Source organism: Mercenaria mercenaria, chromosome 6 (genome assembly GCF_021730395.1).
Source record: "Mercenaria mercenaria strain notata chromosome 6, MADL_Memer_1, whole genome shotgun sequence".
In the NCBI taxonomy this organism is placed as follows: Eukaryota; Metazoa; Mollusca; class Bivalvia; order Venerida; family Veneridae; genus Mercenaria; species Mercenaria mercenaria.
Genome location: NC_069366.1, coordinates 85,272,649 through 85,296,546, shown reverse-complemented (window position 1 = coordinate 85,296,546; position 23,898 = coordinate 85,272,649). Strand labels below are relative to the sequence as shown.

General features: G+C 32.7%; 1 protein-coding gene across 5 annotated transcripts; it reads right to left on the bottom strand.

Annotated features, from left to right (window-relative positions):
- Positions 1–1,552: 1,552 nt before the first annotated feature.
- Positions 1,553–21,633, bottom strand: LOC123549964 (uncharacterized). Of its 5 annotated transcripts, none has more exons than XM_053546524.1 (15): positions 21,579–21,633; positions 19,693–19,775; positions 19,382–19,464; positions 18,856–18,927; positions 18,262–18,496; positions 17,858–17,952; positions 17,372–17,446; positions 12,035–12,119; positions 11,326–11,448; positions 6,000–6,114; positions 5,483–5,670; positions 3,952–4,086; positions 3,239–3,289; positions 2,061–2,184; positions 1,553–1,763 (listed from the first exon to the last, which is right to left on the bottom strand). In XM_053546524.1, the coding sequence occupies exons 2-15, from the start codon at positions 19,742–19,744 to the stop codon at positions 1,637–1,639; spliced, it is 1,560 nt and encodes a 519-aa protein (XP_053402499.1). In that variant the 5' UTR covers positions 19,745–19,775; positions 21,579–21,633; the 3' UTR covers positions 1,553–1,636. The 5 variants fall into 5 exon arrangements, 4 of the variants coding, with proteins under 4 accessions (XP_053402499.1, XP_053402498.1, XP_053402497.1 ...); XM_053546523.1 differs by lacking the exon at positions 21,579–21,633 and adding an exon at positions 21,401–21,565; XM_053546522.1 differs by lacking the exon at positions 21,579–21,633 and adding an exon at positions 21,420–21,565.
- Positions 21,634–23,898: the final 2,265 nt, after the last annotated feature.

Genomic DNA, 23,898 nt, shown 5'->3' with positions numbered 1-23,898 from the left:
CTTGCATCTATTGTTTAAGTCAAGATTACTAGAATCTCCAATCTGAAGAGGTACATATTGAACCCGCTTACATCTTTTGTTTTTGTCAGATTACTAGAATCTCCACACTCAATAGGTACAATTTGAACTCTCTTACATCTATTGTTTAAGTCAAGATTACTAGAATCTCCAAACTGAAGAGGTACATATTGAACCCGCTTACATCTTTTGTTTTTGTCAGATAACTAGATCTCTACACTCAATAGGTACAGTTTGAACTCTGCTACATCTATTGTTTAAGTCAAGATTACTAGTATCTCCAATCTGAAGAGGTACATATTGAACCCGCTTACATCTTTTGTTTTTTGTTTGGTGTAAATCTGCCCAGTGGTTTTGAAGAAGATTTTTGAAAATTAAGAGTTTAGCCATATACGGAAAAATAAGCACCCCCTGGCGGCCATATTTTTTAACCGAAACAAAACGGCTATGGCAATTTTGGTACATAGTGACATAGACATCATTTCTACAAAATATATTTGAAATCCGGCTAACAGTTTCTGAAAAGAAGATTTTTAAAAATTTTCATTTCAGTTACCATGGCAACCAGAGTTCTGCATAGACTTTTATTCTTTGGGCAATTTTAAAAGGCAGCCAGTAACTTCTGTGAAGTTTGGTGTAAATCTGCCCAGTAGTTGTGAAGAAGACGATTATTTTAGAAATTTATGACGAACGGACGACGGACATTGAGTGGTCAAAAAAGCTGAACTTGAGCCTTTGGTTCAGGTGATCTAAAATACACATAAATGAAGTGCTTTCACAAAACGAGCAAATATCGTTTATAAAAATAAATGTGTAGAAATTGGCTTTTGACTAATATATGATCAAATAACATTTTTTTTTAGATTCTTCTAAAGAAAAAGAAGGACAAAATAATATTTTTTGCAAAATTTTCTTGCTTCAATACAAAAATCGCTCGTTTCTACCAATTTACGTGTATTTTTGTGACTTTTTTAAAACTTGGGTTGTGGCAGGAGAATGAATTTGATGATAACTTGATCATTTGATTTTATCGATTTTTTCCTATAATTGTTTCAATATAGTTTACTACATATGTGAGAAATTTCAAAAATGTCTTTCATTAATATTAATTGAAGATAATGACAACGATATCGAGTGGGGGTGTGGGGCGGGGGGGGGGGGGGGGGGCGTTAGAAATTCGTTATGTGTAGTATCTCGAAACAGAAGTGGTTGATTTTGAACCCTTTTACATCTATTGTTTTAGTAAGGAAGATGTTTATGATACTAATGAAAGTAACAACGCTAATACAAGGTAATAGGCCCGTAATGACATTCAGCATTTTCATTTTGATTAATTTTTCATTTTCGATTTCGTTATTCTCTAAATTTTTCATATGAACTGTATTAGCAGCCAGAGGATACCGAAAAGACATTATGAGTATACGGAATCAAAGTAAATTGTTGAAATACATCCAAGCTATCACCATTATCATCATGATTGATGTGAAAAGTAATAAGACGTGTAATGAAAAACAAATTAATAATAAAATTAAAATACATTTAAAACAATCTAATTAAGCCGAAATTCATATAACACAAGTAGATACGAATATTCAGATGTTAAATTTCATCAAAATCTCTATTCCTGAACATAACCAGGTGGATACTGAAGCTGCACGTTGCTAGGACAAACCGGTACTTGGCAACATTCACCAGCTGGTGGGGGGTCTAGATGACAGCTCTGGGGTAAGTTCCATTGTAAACAACTGAAAGGAAAAAGAATGACTTTCGATCACCATTTTGACGAACATAAGTGAACGCTTTTACTTGAATTTACTCTTTTCTTTCCGTAACTGGTGCAACCCGTCAGTATTTCCACTATGAACTTAATTGAATGGTTCCATGTTTGTCTATTTTTAGCTTTTTACGTACAGTAAATTACAAGATGTAGCAACTAGTATATATAAGTAAAAGAATTTCCAACCTTTATAAACTATATCTTCACTCATGCAATTTAAGCACTTTATAAATTATGTTATTTGATATTTAGAAGTACAACTTACAGTGTCTGACATGTGTAAACTCCTTTCTTTCCATCTTGGCAAGTACATTTGTATTTACATCCGTCTCTCCATTGTTCTCCCTCGTGGTAATATTTGCCGCCATAGTAACATGTATTAGCTGCATCTGAAATGGTAAATCATATTTTGCCATCTTAACAACATCTAATAAGCTGTGCCATGGGAAAACTAACATAGTGGGTTTGCGACCAGCATGGATCCAGACCAGCCTGCGCATCCGCGCAATCTTGTCAGGATCCATGCTGTTCGCTAACAGTTTCTCTAATTGCAATAGGCTTTGAAAGCGAACAGCATGAATGCAAGCTGGTCTGGATCCATGCTGGTCGCAAATCCACTATCATAATGTTGGTTTTCTCATGGCGCGGCTCATCTGTACTTTGAATCTAATGTATACAATTATGAATGGGAATAAAAGTTGCCACCATAGCGACACGTCAATGCTGTATCTAAATTAACTAAAAAATAATAAATTGCCTCCGAAGAAGCACGACTACCGCCATACTGACGAGAGTTCGAAAGAAGTGGTTTACAAATCTAAATCTTCTAACCTCAACTTCGTCTATAATCTTCATCTATTTTACTTCAGGGTTCTTCTTCTGTCACAATATTTTTACCATAATATTTACTCCCTCCGATTTATCTAATTTAGATGCATTATTATCCATTTGCATTTCTCAAATTCGTTTCCTCTAACTCTAAAAAATACTAAAAGAAATAACAGTCTGATAAGTATTGAGAAGAAGGTAGATACAGCTGAAGAGGTTGTTAGACAAGGAAATAGTTAAAAAACCATTGTAATCCAGATACTGTGAAATTAATTAATTTTATGGGCATGAAAATGCAAAGATTTTTGCCAAAGCTACTACTTATTGGGTATATGAATTCGTGGAATTTGACCTCTGAACATAAAATGAAGGGGCATTTTGCTTGCACTTTGATTTGATAAACTTTTGTGGATGCACTCTCAGTGAAATCCTTGAAAAGAAGTCGGCATGAATATAATGATTACCCCATATACCATAATCAACTGCAAGTTTGAACACAACACAATAGATACCCTCCTTATGTCTTTTGAGTTTGAGTATGATTCACAAAATCAGACTTTGACTGAAAACATGACAGTAAAGCAGTACAGGAGAAAGTTAGCTAGTTAAACTTACTGCTGCTTTGTAACTGTACAGTCATTTTTGTTCCGTAATTTCCTGTGGCACCTGAAATATGTATCACACAAATACTGTTGCACCAGACAATACGAACATTTGCTTTACAAGTTCCTACTTTGCTTCCAACAATTTTATTCCATACTGACTGCTGAGTTTCATCTACATCTATATGAAAAATTATATAATGTTCTCTTCGGCAATTTCTGATCGTGGTAGTGGAATTTAAACACTTTTACAGTATCAAACTAGAGCTATCAGTGAATGTAATTTTGACTTGTTTAAAGTGGGCTTTGCCTAAATTACAGCATTATAATTAACACAATATATTGAATTTCCTTCAAGGTTTAATAATATAAAAGATAAAATAAATCGTGAATACTTTGGAAATTGAGAAGTTTTCTATATCAAAATTATTTTTTAAAGCTGATAACCAATAGTATCAAAAAGAGAAGAAAAATACAATATCAAACAATCACTATCACTGAAGATGATTCATAACCCTGCCAATAGCTTGTTTGAAGTAAGCTTTTATTGCCTTACTACTGCTTTAAAACTAACGCAACATATTAAATTCCCTTCAAGATTTTACCATATATAAGATGAAATAAATCGAGAAAACTTAAGAAACTAAGAAGCTCTCTGTATCAAAATTGTTTGTTAAAGCTGAAAACCAATTGTATCAAAAGGAGAAAATTCATGTAAGTACATACTACAAAGGTTGCATGTTTTTCTGCATTTTTCTCTGGCCCATGGTTCATATATACCGGTACAGGATGAGGCACCATAGACGTTGCAGTTCTGGAGTTTGTCCGTGCACTGGTAAGTATTGGGGCTCTGGGTAAGAGCTGAGAAAATCATAACTGGATTAATCTATACATTTCAGTACTTGTTTGTCCAGGAAATAAATCTGAGATGGGTTTAAATAAGCTTGAATCTTTCATCACAGTCGAATCAAGAAAAATTAGTGTAAACTAAACTATACATTTTGAATACAGAATTCACTTACTACATTTGTTACAGTATTCTGGCAGTAATATATAGCCTATTGTTCAAATACACCCTCACACACTGTGTTTTTGTCGTATAATGTACAGTTAGGCAATTTGTCTAAGCAAGGATGCAGTGTGTTTGATGTGTGATGGGTTACAAGAGATGGTGGGACAGCAGCTGTTATCAAACGAAATTAGATATTATGCACAGTTAAGCATTTGTCTGAGCAAAATGTTTGACGGGTTATGAGTTACAAGAGTTGGTGGGGCAGTAGCTGTAATTAAACGAAATTAAGATATAATGCACAGTTAGGCAATTTGTCCGAGTAAGGTCGCAGTGTGTTTGATGGGTAATGGAATTCAAGTGATGGTGGTACAGTAGCTGCAATTAAATGAAATTAATACATATAATACACAGACAATCTTCCTGAGCAAGGCTTCAGTGTGTTTGACAAGTAATAAAGTACAAGAGATGGTGGAGCAGTAGCTGTAATTAAAAGAAATTAAATAACGAAATATATAATGCACAGTTAGGAAGTAGCTAGAATTCACAGATTTAATACTGAAATATGATATAAAGTTCACTTAAGCAATTTCAAAATAGCGGTTGTGCATTATATTAGTGCATGTACTATGGAAATAGATCTTTAAAACATGTTTAAGCTGTAAGTTAATGTTTTTCAGATAAGCTTGGAAACGTTATGAAATATATCATTAATAGTAAAATGAGTAATTTGCCAAAATACAAGTTTGACATTTATATTCCATGTAGAATGATAGTCATCATTGGATTAATAATGAACTCTGGGGAAATAAGTGTTTTTTTTTTCGATTTTATCAAAGTATTATTGTTTGCTGTTAACGGTTAGCTCCATATTTTGAGGGAAAAAAATCCTCATAGGGTTGTCTAGGAATACGGAACTTCCATAATCCTAGAATCGGAGGCTAGGATTACGGTACCGTTATGGTAGCCAATGCCTTTGGAAAAAAACGCATGCATTCCTGCGCATGTAATTTTGATCCGAGGACAATAAAGCAAATTACTTTTATCCTTTTGCGCTGTCATCATTGGTATTGTTGTATATTTAACTCCTGCCCTATAGTTTACCTACTTACCTCTCTCTCTCTCTCTCTCTCTCTCTCTCTCTCTCTCTCTCTTCCAAAGCTACCTGACCGAGCTGCTCTGTTTCATGATCTAATTCTCTCTCTCTCTCTCAAAATTTAATCATAATTCCATGGAATCTATAAATACCAGTTTGTGTTGTCGCTGCAATAGGCTGGCCAATAGAGATTCTCGCTGGGATGGTAGGAATTGCGCTTGGTGTCGGAGTTGCTCCTGCCAGCGGTGTTGGTGTACACTGTGGAACCTTACAGCAAGAGGGGTCATTGGGATCTACTACCCATATACATCCGATTGGTACATTGAAAAATTCTGGGCATCTGATAATAAAATAAAGAAATGCTGTAATATATTGAAAAATTAAGCAAGAGATATACTGACAAGATATGAGCCACTAGCAGTGAACAAACTCCGCAAATATGTTATAAATACCATTAGAAGAAGCATAAAATGTAACATTAATAATGTATTGCTTTTGATTTGTCATATATAAAAAGGCAACATAATCACTCAATTATAATCAAATGGTAACGTCATGTTTAAATTAAAATATTTGAACTCATAAATCTATGACATAGCTGTGTCATTATTAGGAAATTTGACAGTTGTATAGTATCTTTTCGTATTATGAACTAAATAACATACCAACCTTCTTTTGCATCTATAGGATCCACTGCTGGCATCATCACAGGTACATCTGTAGTCGCAGCCATCAAACCATGTCTGACCTTGACTGTACTGATTGTTCTTGTACACGCACATTTCTGTAAACATTGCCGTTACCGCTTAAGACAAAGACCTCGAGACCATACGACAACATCAAAGAATTAGTTTTAGATATACGAATATTACTGCTATATTTCTTAAGAAAGCTTTGAAAATTAGTATATTGATTCTACGTTAACTCGTTAAATTCAGAAATAAAAATAGTTGAAAAACACCTATCTTTAAATGGTTTTTGAGTGTTTTTATTTGATTGAACAATGTTTCAACAGTAAACATCTGAAGTCAGTGGACACAAACAGGCTTTAGATTTTTTTACCAGAATTTACGTTATATTGAATAATATACATTCCTCCAAGGCCAATATACGCTGCATTTTTTTTTGTGTTTTTCAAAGAGTTTTATAAGAAATGGCTTTATGAACAATTCAGTTAGAAATTTTGTAATAAAAGAAAAATATTTCAATATTTGACAGATCTGATTGGTGGACTTTTTACATTTTACTACTTTCAATTTCTAAAAGTTTTAATATTTTCAAGAAAAGATACATTTATCCAGTTATTTTATATCAAAATCAATCAACGCTGTGCATCCGTTTATTGCAACGCATATTTTAAAGTAAACTCCTCTGAAAATCTTTCAAATCTGATATAACATGACCGTCTCAAGCATAACGTATCTTATGCTTTTTGCAATATGTTTCTTATATTAATGTTTAAAGATAATTTTAATGTCTAATACGAAAAATATCATAATCCAAAACCATTTATATAAAGTCAAATATTACTGGTAACAGTATATCTCTCACATGTTTAAAATATTTGATATATATCACCTTCACACAGAAGCGAGGAAAAACGTGAACAATTCAGTTAGATGTTCAATGAATTTATTTTTTAAAACAATACATATGTAATGTTTTTCTTATCAATTGTTTTAAGAATACACCATCATGATCATGATCTAAGTCATATGTAGTACCTTAAGAAAATCTAAATATGCAGGTTAAGGCACTTACACTTTCATTAGAATTTTCAGGTTCTTATAAAGTTATAAATGATAGATCTTTTAAAGTATCGAACTTAAACTTTATCTTCTTTCGGTCTCTTTCATATATCTCATATATTCTATTCCTATCTCTTCTTTGCTTGCTGGTGTTTTAATATGTTTACTGGCTGAGGGATTCGGTTGTTTTTGAGACTCTGTCCTTTTCAGATAATCAAGATAGATTTCTTCGCTATTCATCTCTGTTCTTTCTGCCTAAAATACTGCATGGTTGATATTATTGCTGACAATAAAAGAATATGAAATGTAGATCTACTGATTCTATTGTAAACCAAGGAGTTTTACTTCCATTGCTACGCTTTAGAATAAAACAAGAGATTTTCATTAGATACGTTATGATTTTCATAAGAAATGGTACATAACTGGCCTTGTTCAGCATACTCAATAGAGGAAAGCACGTCTTATTAGACATTTGCGAATTAAGTCTACGTGGACTGCGGACACCTAAGACGATAGATTTTTCAAGTGGACCGTCTCAACATAATTTGATTATATTATGCGCGGTAGGAAAACGAGTTAATAACGGCAATAGGGTTTGGATTATTATATCATCACTATGCGGTAGGTGATATAAATTCGGATGTGCCTGTTTTAAGCTCGACATTTCGAAGAAAAAGTAGAACTACTGCACTCGCTCCGGTTGGCGTCTGCGTCGGCGTCGGCGTTAGTTAAGTTTTTGATAAAGTCAAATATTTATGTTACTATCAAAGCTATTGACTTGAAACTTAAAATAGTTATTAACTATCGAAGTATGCACCAGGAAAAACAATCCCCATAACTCTGGTTTGAATTTTGACAAAATTATGTCCCTTTGTAACTTAGAATTTTCAGTTAATTTTTTTGATAAGGTCAAATATCTCTGTTACTATCAAAGCTGTTGACTTGAAACTTCAAATACTTATTTACCCTCAAAAGGCTTCACCAGGAGAAACAATCCCCATAAATCTGATTTGAATTTTGATAGAATTATGCCACTTTTTAGCTTAGAATTTTTGTTTTAAGTTTTTGATAAAGTCAAATATCTCTGTTACCATCAAAGCTATAGTCTTGAAACTTAAAATAGTTAATTACTATCGAAATCTACACCAGGAAAAACAATCCCCATAACTCTGATTTGAACTCTGAAACAATCCCGATTACTCTGATTTGAATTTTGACAGAGTTATGTCCCGTTTTAACTTGGATTTTTTTTTACTGGCAAAGCTCTAATTAAGAGTCAAGCACTGAGGAAAGTCGAGCGCGCTGTGTTACGGACAGCTCTTGTTCCGTTTTTCTGTCCATCAGAGAGAAGTTATGCTACACATATCGCCAAAAGTATTAAAGCGAGCCATGCGCTCTGCACGTCGTCATAATGTGGTGACAATTTGTGCCATGTTTCTTTAAAATCCTTCAAGCAGTTCAAGAGTTACACATCGCACTCGAATCAAAGTTATATGACCTTTGACCCCTAAGTGTGACATTGACCTTGTAGCTAGCCATCCAAAACATGCGCTCTGCACGTAGTTTCGATGCGATGGACATTGTGCAATGCTTCTTTAAAATACCTCAAACAGATCAAGAGTTACTGAGCGGACACGAAACAAAGTCATATGACCTTGACACCTAAGGGTGACCTTGATCTTAAAGCGAGCCACCTGATACAGGCGCTCTGCACGTCGTCTTGATGTGGAGAACATTTGTCAAGTTTGTTTAAATCCTTTAAGGGATTTACGATTTACAGAGCGGAGTCGACACGAAATTGCTAACGGACAGACGGACAGACAGACAGACAGACGGACAGATGAACACCTGTTATCTCGGGTGTAATAACAACAAAGAAATGGAGACGCATGCTATTACGTTTTCTACAGTTTTCACAATGATTTACCTACTGCCCTACATTTTGATCCCAGCTGTCCCAGTTTAGACTTTTTCATGTCGGCCGACGACGACGATGGAATACGGATCGTTTCAATCAGACTAGCTCATCTTTTCAACATTGACGCAGATGCGCAACTTATAATATTAAAGAATATTTCAGGAAAGTGTTATGACGCTAGATCAAATATTTTTGCAATATGTATAACAAAACATTTCTCTGGTGAACAGACGGACGGAGAGACAAATCCAAATCTTATCCTGTTCGGTGACATAATAAGCCAGACCTTACCATCATTATAGGAATGTTTTCTTACCAAACATAAATTTAAATTATCATGTGGAGACGGTCCCCTTGAAAAATCGATCGTCTTAGGTGTTCACAGTCCACGTAGACTTAATTCACAAATATCTATTAGCTTATGTTTTGTCTAGATCTACACTAGAAAAGTTTATTAACGTACATTTTCTTGATTTAAGATTATAAATTACATGTATAAATAATGTTTCATTCTTTCAGAATACACGTTATAATGCATAAGACACGTTACATAACTGACGACTATTTTCGTTTCCTAATCGACCAACTTTGGCTAAATAAACCGACAGTTGATTCGGCATAAAGGATAAATGTATAACCTGTAATAATATTGCCAAATATCATGTTCAATACAATACATGTTTAACAACTTCTCACTTTTTCTAGGCTATACTTCATTCATTTTTCTAACACTTTCACTAAGTAAGCATTATGTGTGAACAAACATGTTCGCGATGAATTTTGCTTCCACCAGATGTTGTTAAAGTACCAAATTGCGCGTACATCGATTTTCGTGAATAGTCGTTGTGAATTAATTAATTATTTTATCAGTATAACGTTTCTTATTTTAACGTATCTTACTTGCATTTTATGAAATTGAATCCCACATAAAAGCGTTCATCTTTTTTACTACATTTCCTTCACATACATAAAGCAGGCATAGCTGGCCAATCTTTCCAAAACTTATTTTCATTTTCTTTCAAACTCTGTATATCGTATCTTATGTTTTTGTCTAAGAATTCCAGTCGCGGTTGATCAACTTGCTTGGGTCTAGAAAGTTTGTATTCTACTATGAAATAACTTGCAAAATGTAAACAACTATGCTGTGTGTTCCATTTAAAAGTAATATGAGGTTCCATAAAACTTAAAGCATTGGTTATTTTGTCCGTTAAATTTGCATAACGTATCTTTCTTGAAAATCGGGACAATGGACTATTTAAAAATGCAAAATGATATCACTCAATAATTAAGATTTTGTGTTTTAAAATCAACACTTACCCTAGTTCTTTTAGTTCAGACTTTGTGCTCAAGTGTACAGTGCGCGCTGACTTTGCAAAATAGCTTGCATTGTACACATCCATGCTAGGGACAGGCAAAAATGGTCAAAATTGGGCTATACATATTGCTTCTGTTGATGAATGACTAAAAAATATCGCGCAAAAGGTGGTGTCCTGGTGTCAACTCATTATTATTCTACATTATAAATATATAAGCACTAATACCAATGACTTTAAAAGGTAAAAAACGTAATGTGACGAGTTAACGTAGAATCAATGAGTAACTGGCAGTCTATAACTTATGGAAACACATAAAAACTAATTGAATTTTTAACTGGAAAGTGTACGTAACAGGATACGGGAGATAAAATGCCTCAGTTATAAAGCCTTATATTTAACAAACGTTAACTATGTGAGTACTCCTCTGTGGTTTGTTGGTCAAGACCGCAGGAATTTTTTTATTGCCGACTCCGGTATGTTTTCTTTTTCTTGATTCCGAATTTTTAAGATATAGTTTAGAAACAATATTCTAATGATAATAAAATGACCAAACTTCAATTTAAAATTAAGATCACTTTAAGCCAAAATCTGCAGATCAGTGTCTTTAACTAAAGAAAAATCAAAATAGAGTAATGAGAAGTGAAAAACAAAATGTGCTAAGATATAGTTTTAGCTAAAACTGTTTGATTAATTTTGAAATAATACGGACTTTGCCAGTTTATGTAATACATACTATTTATATTTTAGATGCTGAATGATTTTACCCTAACACCTGAGAGAAAAATACACATATTAGACATCTTACGGAGTCTAAGTGTCAATAGGCTTTACAGTTTTGCTGTGCCCTCTTGAAAACTTGTCTGTCCGTAACGAGCTCATTTGATAATTATTGCACATTGATACATTGTTGCGTAAACCGATAATATCCGAGGGCGTAAAATTAAGTGAACTTTAACTGTTTAATGTTTATGCTACTTTGAGGATTTTGTTACTCCGAAAATGTACATATATACTTGTTGCTGTCGGTTTGGACACGGGAACAGTCGGAGACGTTGCCATTGTGGTACTTGAGTAAGTGCCGTTACAGTTTATGTTACACATGTCGGTTTGGCAGCACTGAACAATACACGATCCTCCTGCAATATGGCAAGTGCTTGTTCTATCGTTGGTTCAATTATAAACAAAACATATCAGAAGATTCGATAGTAGTATAGAGTACAGCTTAGTAAAACTACAGCAAACTAAACTTGAAAGGTAAGTTTATGCAGTGTGTAACATCCCTCACACCCCTCCCCTACCATACACAGTTTTAAGTTGGCTTTTGGGAGAGGATGTGTTTATGCAACGTTGCTTAACCTGTTGAAAATTAATCCTATTTTTTAGATACTAAAACAACAATTTATGAATTAAAAGACTTCATGTTAAAATTTCATAATCCTTAAATATGAAGCAGGTATATACGTATAATATGAATGATAAAATTAAAAATAGTGTAATAAAACCTGTTTTAAAATTGTCATTTCGTTAAATCAAAACGGAATGTTGCATTTATGCTAAAATAAAAAAAACATAACAGATTTAAACCGATACAATCTTTTTAAATGATGACACACATGGTTTCAGAACCAGAGAAGAACATATAAATATATAGTTCACATTTGACAAAGTCGACTTTCGCGAATTAAAATCTACTTCTTATATATGAACATTTATGCCCCATACCTGTTTCAAGAGAATTCCTTTTCTCTCGCTTGCCTATAAGTAACGCAGCAAGTTGTTGGTAGTGTATTATCTCGTCATTGCAACTCTAAAATAACAGAATATCTTCACAATGGAAGAAACATGTCTAGATAAGGTACATGGAATTACAAAATTAAAATATATTTACCATCTGTTTATCTATTCATCCATTTGGGCATCTTTCTTTAGGTTTGATTCGTTTCCAAGGCTACTAAATCTCACTTTGTACGTTAACATGCTTGAACAATATGAAAATCAACCAATTTATTGGAATCGGTACAAGCTTGAAACACTTATATATAGTGTGATCAGTTTGTTGTTACCTTTCTATGCAACAGGATTGCGGCAAAAATTACAGCTTGCTTTATTATAGTTCTATATTGCTTTGTGCCAAGTTTATATCATGATTTTTTTTTCAGTTGACATGCTATGTTTTATACAAGGCATTTAACCTTATGAAATTGTTCTCAAGTAAAATAACATCTAGTTTTCCAATTTGAAATTTACTTCAGTGTAGCATACTGCAGCTCATTATTCTTAAAATTGTTACATGGTACTTTTTGTGAATGTTTTAGTGTAATTTGCTTATTACCTCGATTTGATTTGTTTGATTGCTTTTCGGCAAGTATTTATAATGTACTACTTATCTCTAAGCGTTGTCATATAATGGTATTGATCGTTGAACTATACACATCCGTACTAAATCAGTTCAAAGAAGCATGCACTGTGTGTTAAGTTGTATGGTAGTAGTACGGCATGTTACCATATCATTGCACAAGAAGGCGCTTATGTACCTGGTTCGAAAGTTTCCGAATGAATTCAAAACAACAGTGTATTGTTATATATCCGTACTGGCCTACTTCAGTATGCACGTCGGGCAATCAACGTTATTTGGCGGTGTATTATTAATCATTTATGGAACAAATGGTGTAACATTTATTTTCCAAAATGCAAATATGACATGCAATGCTTTTATTTATATTTTTCCATGCCATGCAACAAAAGGCTTATGTAGTCAGGAAGTGTGTGAGAGTGCAGCTATGGGATAACAGTTTGTTTATTCATTGTCAAAAGGGACACCGATATTATTTAACTTCATTGACATTTTTAGTCAAACATTTTGTAAGCAGGTATTAAAGCGACTAACCCACACATTGTGATTTGTGCTTTTTAAAAAAATACAAATCACAGAAAGGCAAATTGCCGACATGGTTTTATATATTTACATGAAACTTAATGGTTGATAAGTTTCTTGTTTGAAGAATCACGGGAATTTTTGAGTTTTCGAAAATTTTCTCCTTCAATTTTATAAAACCTTTCAACGCTTTATAAATGTAATAATAAACATTGATAAATATAGAACGAGAAGCGACAGTATTTTAGACTCTATCATCAAGTGGGCAGCGAACCAAAACTGCGCATTGCAAAATGTGAGGTAATGAGGCGTACTGCTGTATAATGTATGGGAAATTGAGCATAATTTATATTTATATTTATAATGGAAAGATGGTATATTTTAGCCTAAAAATCAGGTGTAGATATATTCAAAACTATTTCTGACTGCCCTCTTTATATATTAGGTTTTTACCTTTCTTAGGTCAATTTCTTTTTTTCATGCATTAAAGCTACTTTCCATAGAATCGCAAGCAATCTTATCATTTGTCTATATTTTCTTTATGGTTTCAGACTATGCAAATAGCAATTATTTTATCTCAATTCCATTTTGTTACTTTGTAATCGCTTATTTTCCTTGGAGTACCGAAACCTATTTTTAGAATGTGAAATTGAAAGTAGACTATGTTAATCAAAAGAGCGTACACTTAGCTGGCAAACAGTAACACAATGGCTGCCCTAGCGCACAGTAAGGCTTCTGGGTAAAGGAATTCGGTATTTAAGGGCGAATATTCTAATACACGGCCTTTTATGCAATGTAAATGTTTGTTGGGGGTATATTCAACAGCTTAAAGACAAACTGTCAGGGAATGTGACACAATTTATTATACAACGCGCATACTTTGAGAATGAATAGGGTGTATTAATCTATTTTGTATGTATCTGTCAAGGGAGAAACGCCGTTAGTAAACATAATGAAGAGCAAACAATTACTATGCCAGGGAATATGGAACCATTTACTGTACACCATTTTAAAGATATTTATATTGTCTTTCAAATGCTTGAACATGCAAGGTTCTATCTTGGGGAAAGTACTTCTAACGGCATTCTAATAGAAGACATAAGGTTGAAGATTGAATGAACTACCTAAATCATACTAGAGATAAAAACCTGGGCCATAATGAATTTGAAAGACAGTAAATATCTTTAAATATCTGTAAAATGATGTATGATGAATTGTATCAATTCACACAGCTTTTTAAATGTTTCGCTATTGAAACCAGAATTATTTGATCACGTACAAGTAGAATTATTTTTTTTTATAACGAAATTTTAATTAGAGTGTGGAAAGCAGCTTTAATTAATGTGCATCAATTCGATAAAGAGAACGTCAATATTTTTCTTATATTTAGCCTAGACATTTCGTTTTCTTATATTTTTATATATTCTTCCCCTTTATTTTGTTCCGTAAAATTATATTATAAAAGAATACAAAGACATCGAAATCAAATGAAAAACAATATCAATTTCATTGTAAGTATTGAGTCAAATTTAATTCACTAACTTTATATTTTCAAATGACAGTACGGTTCCAGATTTTATTAACAAAACCGTTGTTACATTTTTACATTTGATCTAATCAATATGACACCGCAATCCATGAGTGTCCATTAATCAAGAGAGGGGGAGTAACATGCTACCTTCGTGTATATCACACGTGTATGGGCGGCGGTTACCGCCAAAATTAGTACATGTAAATATACAATCCATTCATAAACAAGTCTGTCAGTGCAGTGCATTTCAACACCATCTAGTTTAAAACCCCATCCCGTCCAATAAATTTGCATTCAACGCATTGTATTTTGAAACCATTTAATACAAAACTTCAATCCATCTATTCAAACATGGAACGATTCATTGAAAAACATGTTGCGATGCACTGTACTATGCAATCATCCAAAAAAAAACAACAAGAAAAAATGGATTATATTTTTACTAATTTTGGCGGTTACCGCTGCCCATACACGTGTCGTCTTTAGTCAATTACTGTGCTATGCCATGATTCGTCTTTAATCGTAAAATTTGTTTCGGCTTAAAACAACACTGAAATTATTAAAGGACCAATATCAATTTCAGCATGGCGCTGATTAACATGAAAGGTATATTTATTCAAACAGTGTCACTGGTCAAAGAAAATGCTAAAATTTAAAATTGCTTCTGAGTGAATAGTAGCAATATAAATTACCTTTTCACGATTAATTTAGTTGTATACCCTTTATTCTAAATAAATTCACATAGCTCTGCATTTGCTAAAAATCGTGTATTGTGATTACGTGTATTTGTTTTATTGGAATATATAAACTATTCATATTTGAACAATATATAATATTGTGATTTGAGCTTATCGGTTGAGGAAAAACAAGTCCAATATTCATGCAGATCAATCAGAAAATACCGAGCGTGCGAGCTAATCAATGTTTAAAAGTATTAAATATTTGGATCCTTAAACACCCATTGAGTAAAACATATTTTCAACAAATTTTGCAGTCTGCTAAATCACTGTTCTTTAATGACGCTTTTGCAGTAAATTATAACAAAATGTTTGTTATAATCGTAGGATTTAACAAGAAATTAAATCAGATAACTGTTGAATCTACAATAAGAAAAACACATGGTGAAATCCCTCAAAATTTATTCTCATTTTGCATCATTACGCATCTATTTTCAGGATCTCTTGATTTGAAAAGTTGTCGCACATTTTTAGATTCTATTTGAAAAAAAAGTGTATGAGATTTTAAGCGAGAGAAAACCCTGCATTAATTAAAATATCTTATAGTAGAAAGATTTCATAAAATAATCACTGGAGATGCTTATAATTATGAAAAGCTCATACATGAATTTTGAGAACAATACCTTGATACGTAAAGGGCTGAATCAGACATTAACTTTGCCAACCCAAGGACTAAATGAGGAGTAATATGCAAGCTAACTAATTATTTCGTTTTCCACAAAATCGCTACTCATTATTCCATTTTATTCCATTTCTATTAAAATGTTTATTCATCAGAATCATTTTGAAAGCGTTTGTATCTTAAAACAATCAATATTACGCCTATAAAATACAAGGCTTTCATCATCAATACACCGTATTTTGCTATGAATGTTGTCTATATATTGCGGTTTACCATAGATACAAATAATATTTCTCATCAATTTATGAAAGTACTTTGCTTTGAATACTACCTACATAATGTGTTTACCATATATAAAATAATTATCATGATTAATGAAAAAAAAATGTTTTATAAGCAACAAAACATTCACTGCGCAAGTATTTTAGCTCTTGTATTCAATTTATTTATACATAACGCCCCATTTTGCTGCATTATGCGTCATTTTGACACATTACATAACTGTATTTTTTCTCACTGACACGTAATGTTTGCAAGGTGCTCAGTGAACGGAATCACGTTTTTTTATAAACTGAGAAACCTTTGTCAGAAATTGTAGACGAACGCTTTTATTTTAGATTTATTAGAAAAACGACGATTATGCAGAATACATTGTTATAAAATCAAATATGTAAAGATTTCACACCACGATGTGTGGGTTAGTCGTTAGTCGCTTTAACAAGTAAAAGTTCTGGATTTGATTTGCAGTGTTTATTAAACTCTAAATAAAGAAAACCTGCAAATAAAATACCTTTTCAGAGAGAGAGAGAGAGAGAGAGAGAGAGAGAGAGAGAGAGACTAATCTTAAACAAAAGTTATTTAAAGCAGACATTGGCTTTAAGTGCGTTAACTTACACACCTTACTAACGTATGTTCATTAATTATTCTTCATACACTGATCAAAAGAACAACAAAAATGGCAGCTATACAAGACTAAGATTTAGTTTAATATTTAATAAAAACAATGCGTATCTGTAACGAAAAAATATGAACGGATGTCCTACCCTTTAATGTCTGGTTAATTTACCGGAAGGGTATGTATCTATCGGTACAAGATTTTGAGGAAATTATTTCAAATGAAATTTATTTAATTATATGAATATCAAGTCCATATACACAACGCATAGCTAAATCCATCATTAAGCATCAAAACTCGCTTATTTTACCGAATAAAAGGCATGCAAGATGTATTTTCAATTGTCAAAATGTAAGATAGCGACACGGATGTGCAGCAAAGCAGAATAATTTTCCATACCTGTTCCCTTTCACATCGCGTTGTGTATCTCACTTCGTTTGACATTGGATTTAGGGTCTTCAGTAACATACACACCTGTGAAATATAGGTAGCTATGTCTTTCTGTAATATCTCAGATGTTTATGACATAAACTGGTATTTATTAATTGCTAAAGCTTTATTTTTAGTTGAAACTTTAATCCAGCAACTTTAATATTTTAGCCCACCTTATTTTACAAATATGTTCCCAAATATTTCATAATAAATTTCAAGTTATATTACAAGTTCCCATAAATGTATGGATCGTTTTACGATAAGAAGTAACATCACGTATCTGACCCGACAACAATATGACCTGTTGATTCTATCACATAAAACTGAAATTTGCAAAAGAAAAACCTTACATGCTCTACAACAAACCAACAAACTACCAATTATACTTCTTGCAGTCCGTTAAGAACGGGACAGTCACTAATAGTAAATCAAGTGAACAACAAAAATACTGACCTCACCAGTACTGCATAGTCTAATTTTATAGCAGTCTTCTGGATTGATCTGTTGGGCACAGTTGTAGCAAATAGGACCTCTTGGGGAAATATAACCTTTATATAAAAAAACGAAGCGATAGAAAAGCAAGAACAATTAAAGGCACAACAATAGAAAACCAGGCAAAATCAGAAGTTAGTATCAGAGTTCTGAGAAAATAAAAGTGCTGATATTTTTTTCGGCATTCTTAGTGCATTTTTTGTTGATTTTGTTTTTGTTTTAGGGTTTGTTGGTTCTCACTTATGTTATAATATAAATAAAGAGATACTCGTGAACTAAACAGAATGTGCTGTTCATGTGTGCTCCAAAATCAGTCGGAAAAAAAATCATTAAAACGTGCACGTGTAGATGATTTTTTTTCTCACCTTTATTTCCGCATCCTGCGTTACTACACAAATTTCCCTTGCAACACTCGCTGCAAATCAATAATCCATTTGTTCGTTTAGACAGGTCATGTGATTTTAAAACATAATTGGGACTGTTGTTAGAAAAGGCACGCGCCAATGCTTTATCCGTATTCAACATTGCATCAACTTCCGGTGGATGATATGACGTAATCGTTAGTTCGCGTCTTCCAGAGTTCGGTGATCCATTACATTGCTGAAAATTACAGCTTTATGTATGTTTCTTTTTGGACCTAAATTTTATATTTGAAAATTTAAGCAATTTGTACAGATAAATCATATTCGCATAAAATTGATTAAGTTTTCATGGTGCACTGGTGCTTTGGAATTTAGCTTGCCATGACAACACAACATTTATTTTTGAAATATAGTAGAATTTGATTTGCTTTTGATAAATGAATAACATTAAATTTAAACACATTTGGAGTAAATAACTAAATATAATATTATGTTCAGACTGTGGCTTTCAGAACTGTAAAAAGGAAGTATAATAATATGTTAAGCAGCATCAAATATTTATTTTCTTTATTTACAGTTCATTTGTCTTAAACTTACAATTTCATCTCTGCAGCCCAGATTATACCTAATACTTCCACTTGCTCTGACATAGGAATCTACGTAGCAACTCTGAAATGTCATTTGAAAGCCATTTTTGTCATGTAAATATAAAATTTTATTTTGATAAGTGTTTATTATTAATCACTATCATTTGAATACTAGTACATGTTGCATAAATTATGCGATAACACTTCGTAAGAATTTTGTTTAAAGACAGTATAAATGCATATTAAAATCTTAAAATGATTTCCCCAAGACTACCTTTTCCACATTCGTACAGTATTTATTCATTAACGACGAATTTTATGTTCTTCTATTTACTCGAAAATATCCATCCATCAGAAGTTTACAAATAAAGATCAAGTTCTCGAAAACGTATGGATAACGAAAAACTATAATCAGCTGTACATAGTTTCCACAGAAAAGACAGAAACATGTTCAAGTATAATACATAATAAATTTGAAAATGGATATGCCATTTTATATTTTAAATATAAAGTGGAATAAAGATAATTTTATTTACCTCATGAGGTCCACAGTTTATGACAGTATCACAGTCAGCAGGGCTGACGGCGTCAGTGCAGTATAAACATACTAGACGTGTCGCTAAAATGGTATGTTTTAATTCATAACTTATGAGTACTTTAAATAGTCATGATGCGTTGTTATATTAACTAAACTGAGCACCCAGAACCATTAAAAATTTTTATAATATCAAAAACACACTTTTGTAGTAATTGAGTAAAATTAGAACGGCCTTAAAGTTCTCTATCAGGAAATGAGTTTTATCCTTTTTCCGATCGAATGTCAAAAGCTATGTAATATTTAACATACCTGTATTGGTATTTAGGACTGAAATGGTCAATAGAACGTAAAGCAGCAACATGCTTCTTGGACAATTAACGTCTAACTGTCACCTGTAAAAGTGCAGTGAACACACATCTATCAGTTTCCGTGTTAAAAACATCTATAATTAATACCTGGCAACTACCAATGTTATCATTGTAATGGTTTGGTACACATTACCACAAGAATTATTCTATTTCATTAAAGCGTCAAGTTTCTTTGGAGTTTACGAATGGGGGAAGTGTTTTAATTACAAAACGTATTAACGATCTCGTGTCCTGCATCAAAATAAAAATTCAATGTTAGGCCCCAAAATACAATTAATTTCCTATAGAGTTACATTCAAATGCAACAATACAATGCTTTGACACAATGTTATGGAGATAAAAGCAAATATCTGTTCTTAATTAATCTATCTGAGAGAAACACAAAAATAAAATCCCTATTAAGTGATATGTTGACTTACCTCTTCCTAACATAAGTCAGAATGAACAGTGTATTGTATTTAACCAGAGTAAAGCTGCTTCTTGTAACATTCCTCAGACAGGCATTTGCAAAAGAAATCATGATTTCTATGCAATTTCTGACCCCTTTCTCTTTATTCACGTCAGCTCTATAAAATTTGGTTGCTTTCAGAAGCTCATGGTATCTATTTTCATACAAATCTATCATGAAATGTTAGAAATCTTTCTCTCGGATACACCTCCTTAAGTAGGGTAATGAGGGGCAGGTAACTGTACCTTATTACCTATTTAGTAAGAACCTATGTGGTATGCAGAGTTATGACCATTCAGTAACTGATACAAGAAACTTGGAACCGAGAATGCGAATGGATGCAATGCAACGATTTCCAACATTTGCAAACTTTTTATAAGAGACTACCATGTCAAAGATTTAAAACAATGAGAATAATAATAATGATAATAATAATAATAATAATAAGATTCTTGCATTGGTTGCAGTTGCAGATGTGAATATCCGACTTGGAGGTCAATGTTATGGTGGTAACTAGGCTCATCCAAGTAAGTACAAAACAGCTTACCCACCATTTACTATTTTGCAAATATCTACATTCGACCCATTCTTTTTTTCCTTCACAATTATGACGTTCATTCCGCATGACTAGTAAAAGGAAAGGCGCGAAAGTAACGTCAACGTTGCCTAGTAATACCGGGCCGCTGTTTCGACAACGTCCGCGTATAACAGGGAGAACATCCCTTAGATGAGGAAGCAGTTATTCATGGCCGGGAAGCTGATCTTAATGTTTAATGCAACAAAATTAGTGCAATTTATAATTTGATATTCTTTACAAATGGAAAGGAAATATAAATGAAAATAAAGTTCTTTTGTGATGTCATTTACACCATGAGAGTAATCGTATAAAGAAATATTACAGTGTTAATGAATAGTAATGGAAGACAACGTACGTGACACTGCCTACTGTAACAAATAACACCGGGGAATTTAAACCGGTTTAAAAACACCTCAGTCTTAGCAAGATAAATCCCTAGCAGCCGTATTTAGAATATAACAATAGAAGAAAGATGAAAAACGGATTCCCAGACAACGCCGCATAATATAATTTCGACTATCCAAATCAGACAATCAACCGGCCTCAACAAATATGGAACACACAAAATGCCACAGAATGTATATTCAATGTATATAAAATGAAAACATATTGAACAATAGTTACATCAAAAATGTATCTTTACATGAAACTTTATACAGTTGATACACAGCAATTACAATGAATCCTGTGAACCCCAAAGTATCCCTGTTGTCAAAACGCCATGTTCACGCTCCTCCCCATGAAAAATCCTTAAAGAACTCTGAAAATAAAATACAGTTAGAAATTTAATTTTCATACTAACCTATTAAAAACACCAGATACTATAGATATTTCACCTTTTCACTTTCTATAAAGATAAGACATACGGTGTCATAATATACAGTGACCTTACTAGGTATACCGTTCGCTGATAATAATTGTTTATTATATGTTTTGACGTAAAGCCATCACATCAAATTGAAACATTAGTGAAATAAAGCTTTGAAGTCGACGGCGTTCAAAGTATAGGAGATGTTGGTCAAACTGACTTGTTCATAATAGCTAAAGAAAGTAGAATTTCTAATGTTTCGGTAGGAAAACCTATCATTTGATAAAAACAATTCTACATTTGTGACTTTCCACATTGAATTTATTTAGCTCGTTGATTAAAACTTGATAAAATGCTCGACAGAACCTTACATGTTAAAATTGTTTTCTGTAATGAATATCAATCACTTATTTGTACTTTTTCAGTCCCCTAGGTATTCTCCATCCAGTACATACAGTTTAAGGTGACCAGGTTAGCTCTGAAAACTCTAAAGTCTTTATAGTAGTTTTCTTCTTGTATCTCTGAATCCATTGATCCGTACTCGAGAAAAAAAGCGACTAGCTATTCCTTAACCTTTAGTCTGCTGGCGGCGAGTTATTCTGCTTTTGCGACCAGTACAGATCATGATAAGCCTGCACATCTATGCAGGCTAATCACGGTCTGCACAGTTCGCTATTCAGTCAGTAAACTTTTAGTGAACACCGCTTCAAATAATAAATGGTACTGCCCAAACTGAATGATGGACCAGTCCATTTTCGGAATTTTGCAGGCTAAAGGTTAAAGGACTCGTAATGACAACTGGCAGTTAACGTAATCTCCGTTTGCAATTTCGGCATTCCTCGTCTGGTACGGATTGTGAAATACGCCATCAACGGCCGACAATGCCGAAATACAGTCAATATGATGTAAGCACACTGAACTTGCCCATTGTCATTAAGGTAAAATCAAAAACTGCTAGGAGGTCTTAAGGTAAAAAATCCCCAGGTTGATATTGGATAATACTTGTTTTAGCACAAGCGATGTCATGCTATATAATATTTTATATTATACCTACAAATAGCTATATTCGTACAATAAAAGAGTCGTTTAAACAGTACTTTTAATTGCAATGATGTATTCGTCTCATGTAGATTTTGCCAGGCTGAACTACACATAATTCCGGTACACCATCGAACAGTTACACAGAGTAGAAAGCGCCTTTATGGGTTTATATATTGCAATAGCAGGCTCCCAGCTTGCCATTTAGGTGACATTATTGTTTATTAAAATCTGCTAATTATTGAAAAATAATTTCTTCTGCCTTTTAAATCATGTAGATCTCGTTTGATTCGTCTCCTCTGATTGGCCAAAGGTTTTATTTAGTTTAGATCTGTTGGTCTTAATGCACTGGATTTTGACATGTTTATTTCTGTAATAAAAGTCTTTGGCCAGATTTTTTCTTCACGTCAAATCTTCTAAAGGACTTGTTACATGAAATAGGAAGTTACAGATCAACGGCCATTATCTTAACGTTTATCTAGTTTTATATAGTTTCTAATTTAGTCCATTTTACATCAGTTTATTTCTAAATTTAATTTGCACTGTCAGAAACTATTTCAATATAATATTTAACAAATTACTATTCTTTAACGGCAGTTATTTGGAAGTTGGTTTAGTTTTATATAATTTTTAATACTTAACAATTTATTTTTCTAGCGGATGTATTTTTAAAGTTTATCTAGTTATAAATTATTCATAACTTTCATGACTTAATTTCTAAATTAAATTCGCAAAGTCAGAAATTATTTCTATATCAAAATTTAACAAAGCAGTCTTTAACGGCGGTTATTTGGAAGTTTGTTTAATTAAATATGATTAATAATTTAGTCCGTTCTACATAAATTTACTTCTAAATCTAATTCGCATCTATTTCTATCTCATACTAAACAATTTACTTTTAGCGGGTGTTATTTTAAAGTTTATCTAGTTATAAATTATTCTTAATTCAGTGCATAAATTATTACACGATTTTTTTTCTAAATTTAATTCGCAAAGTCAGAAATTATTTAAATATCAAAATTTAACAAATCACTTTCCTTTAACGGCGGTCATTTGAAAGTTTGTTTAATTTTATATGATTAATAATTTAGTTTATCATATATAAATATATTTCTCAATCTAATTCGCATGGTCAGAAACTATTTCAATATCAAAATTCACACCAATTTCATACAATTAAAAGAACAAGCTAATTATATAAAAAAAAATCCGTACAAGTAAGAAAATACTGCCTCGGAGTTTCGTCAAATCATCTCGCGGCACTTGAAATGACCGA

Coding starts and splice junctions, on each gene's coding strand:
- LOC123549964 (XM_053546524.1), bottom strand. CDS start 19,744: ATGTTGCTGCTTTACGTTCTATTGACCATTTCAGTCCTAAATACCAAT. Junction 18,928..19,381: donor TAAACTGTGGACCTCATGAG/GTAAATAAAATT, acceptor ATGACATTTCAG/AGTTGCTACGTAGATTCCTA. Junction 17,447..17,857: donor GACTATGCAGTACTGGTGAG/GTCAGTATTTTT, acceptor TATATTTCACAG/GTGTGTATGTTACTGAAGAC.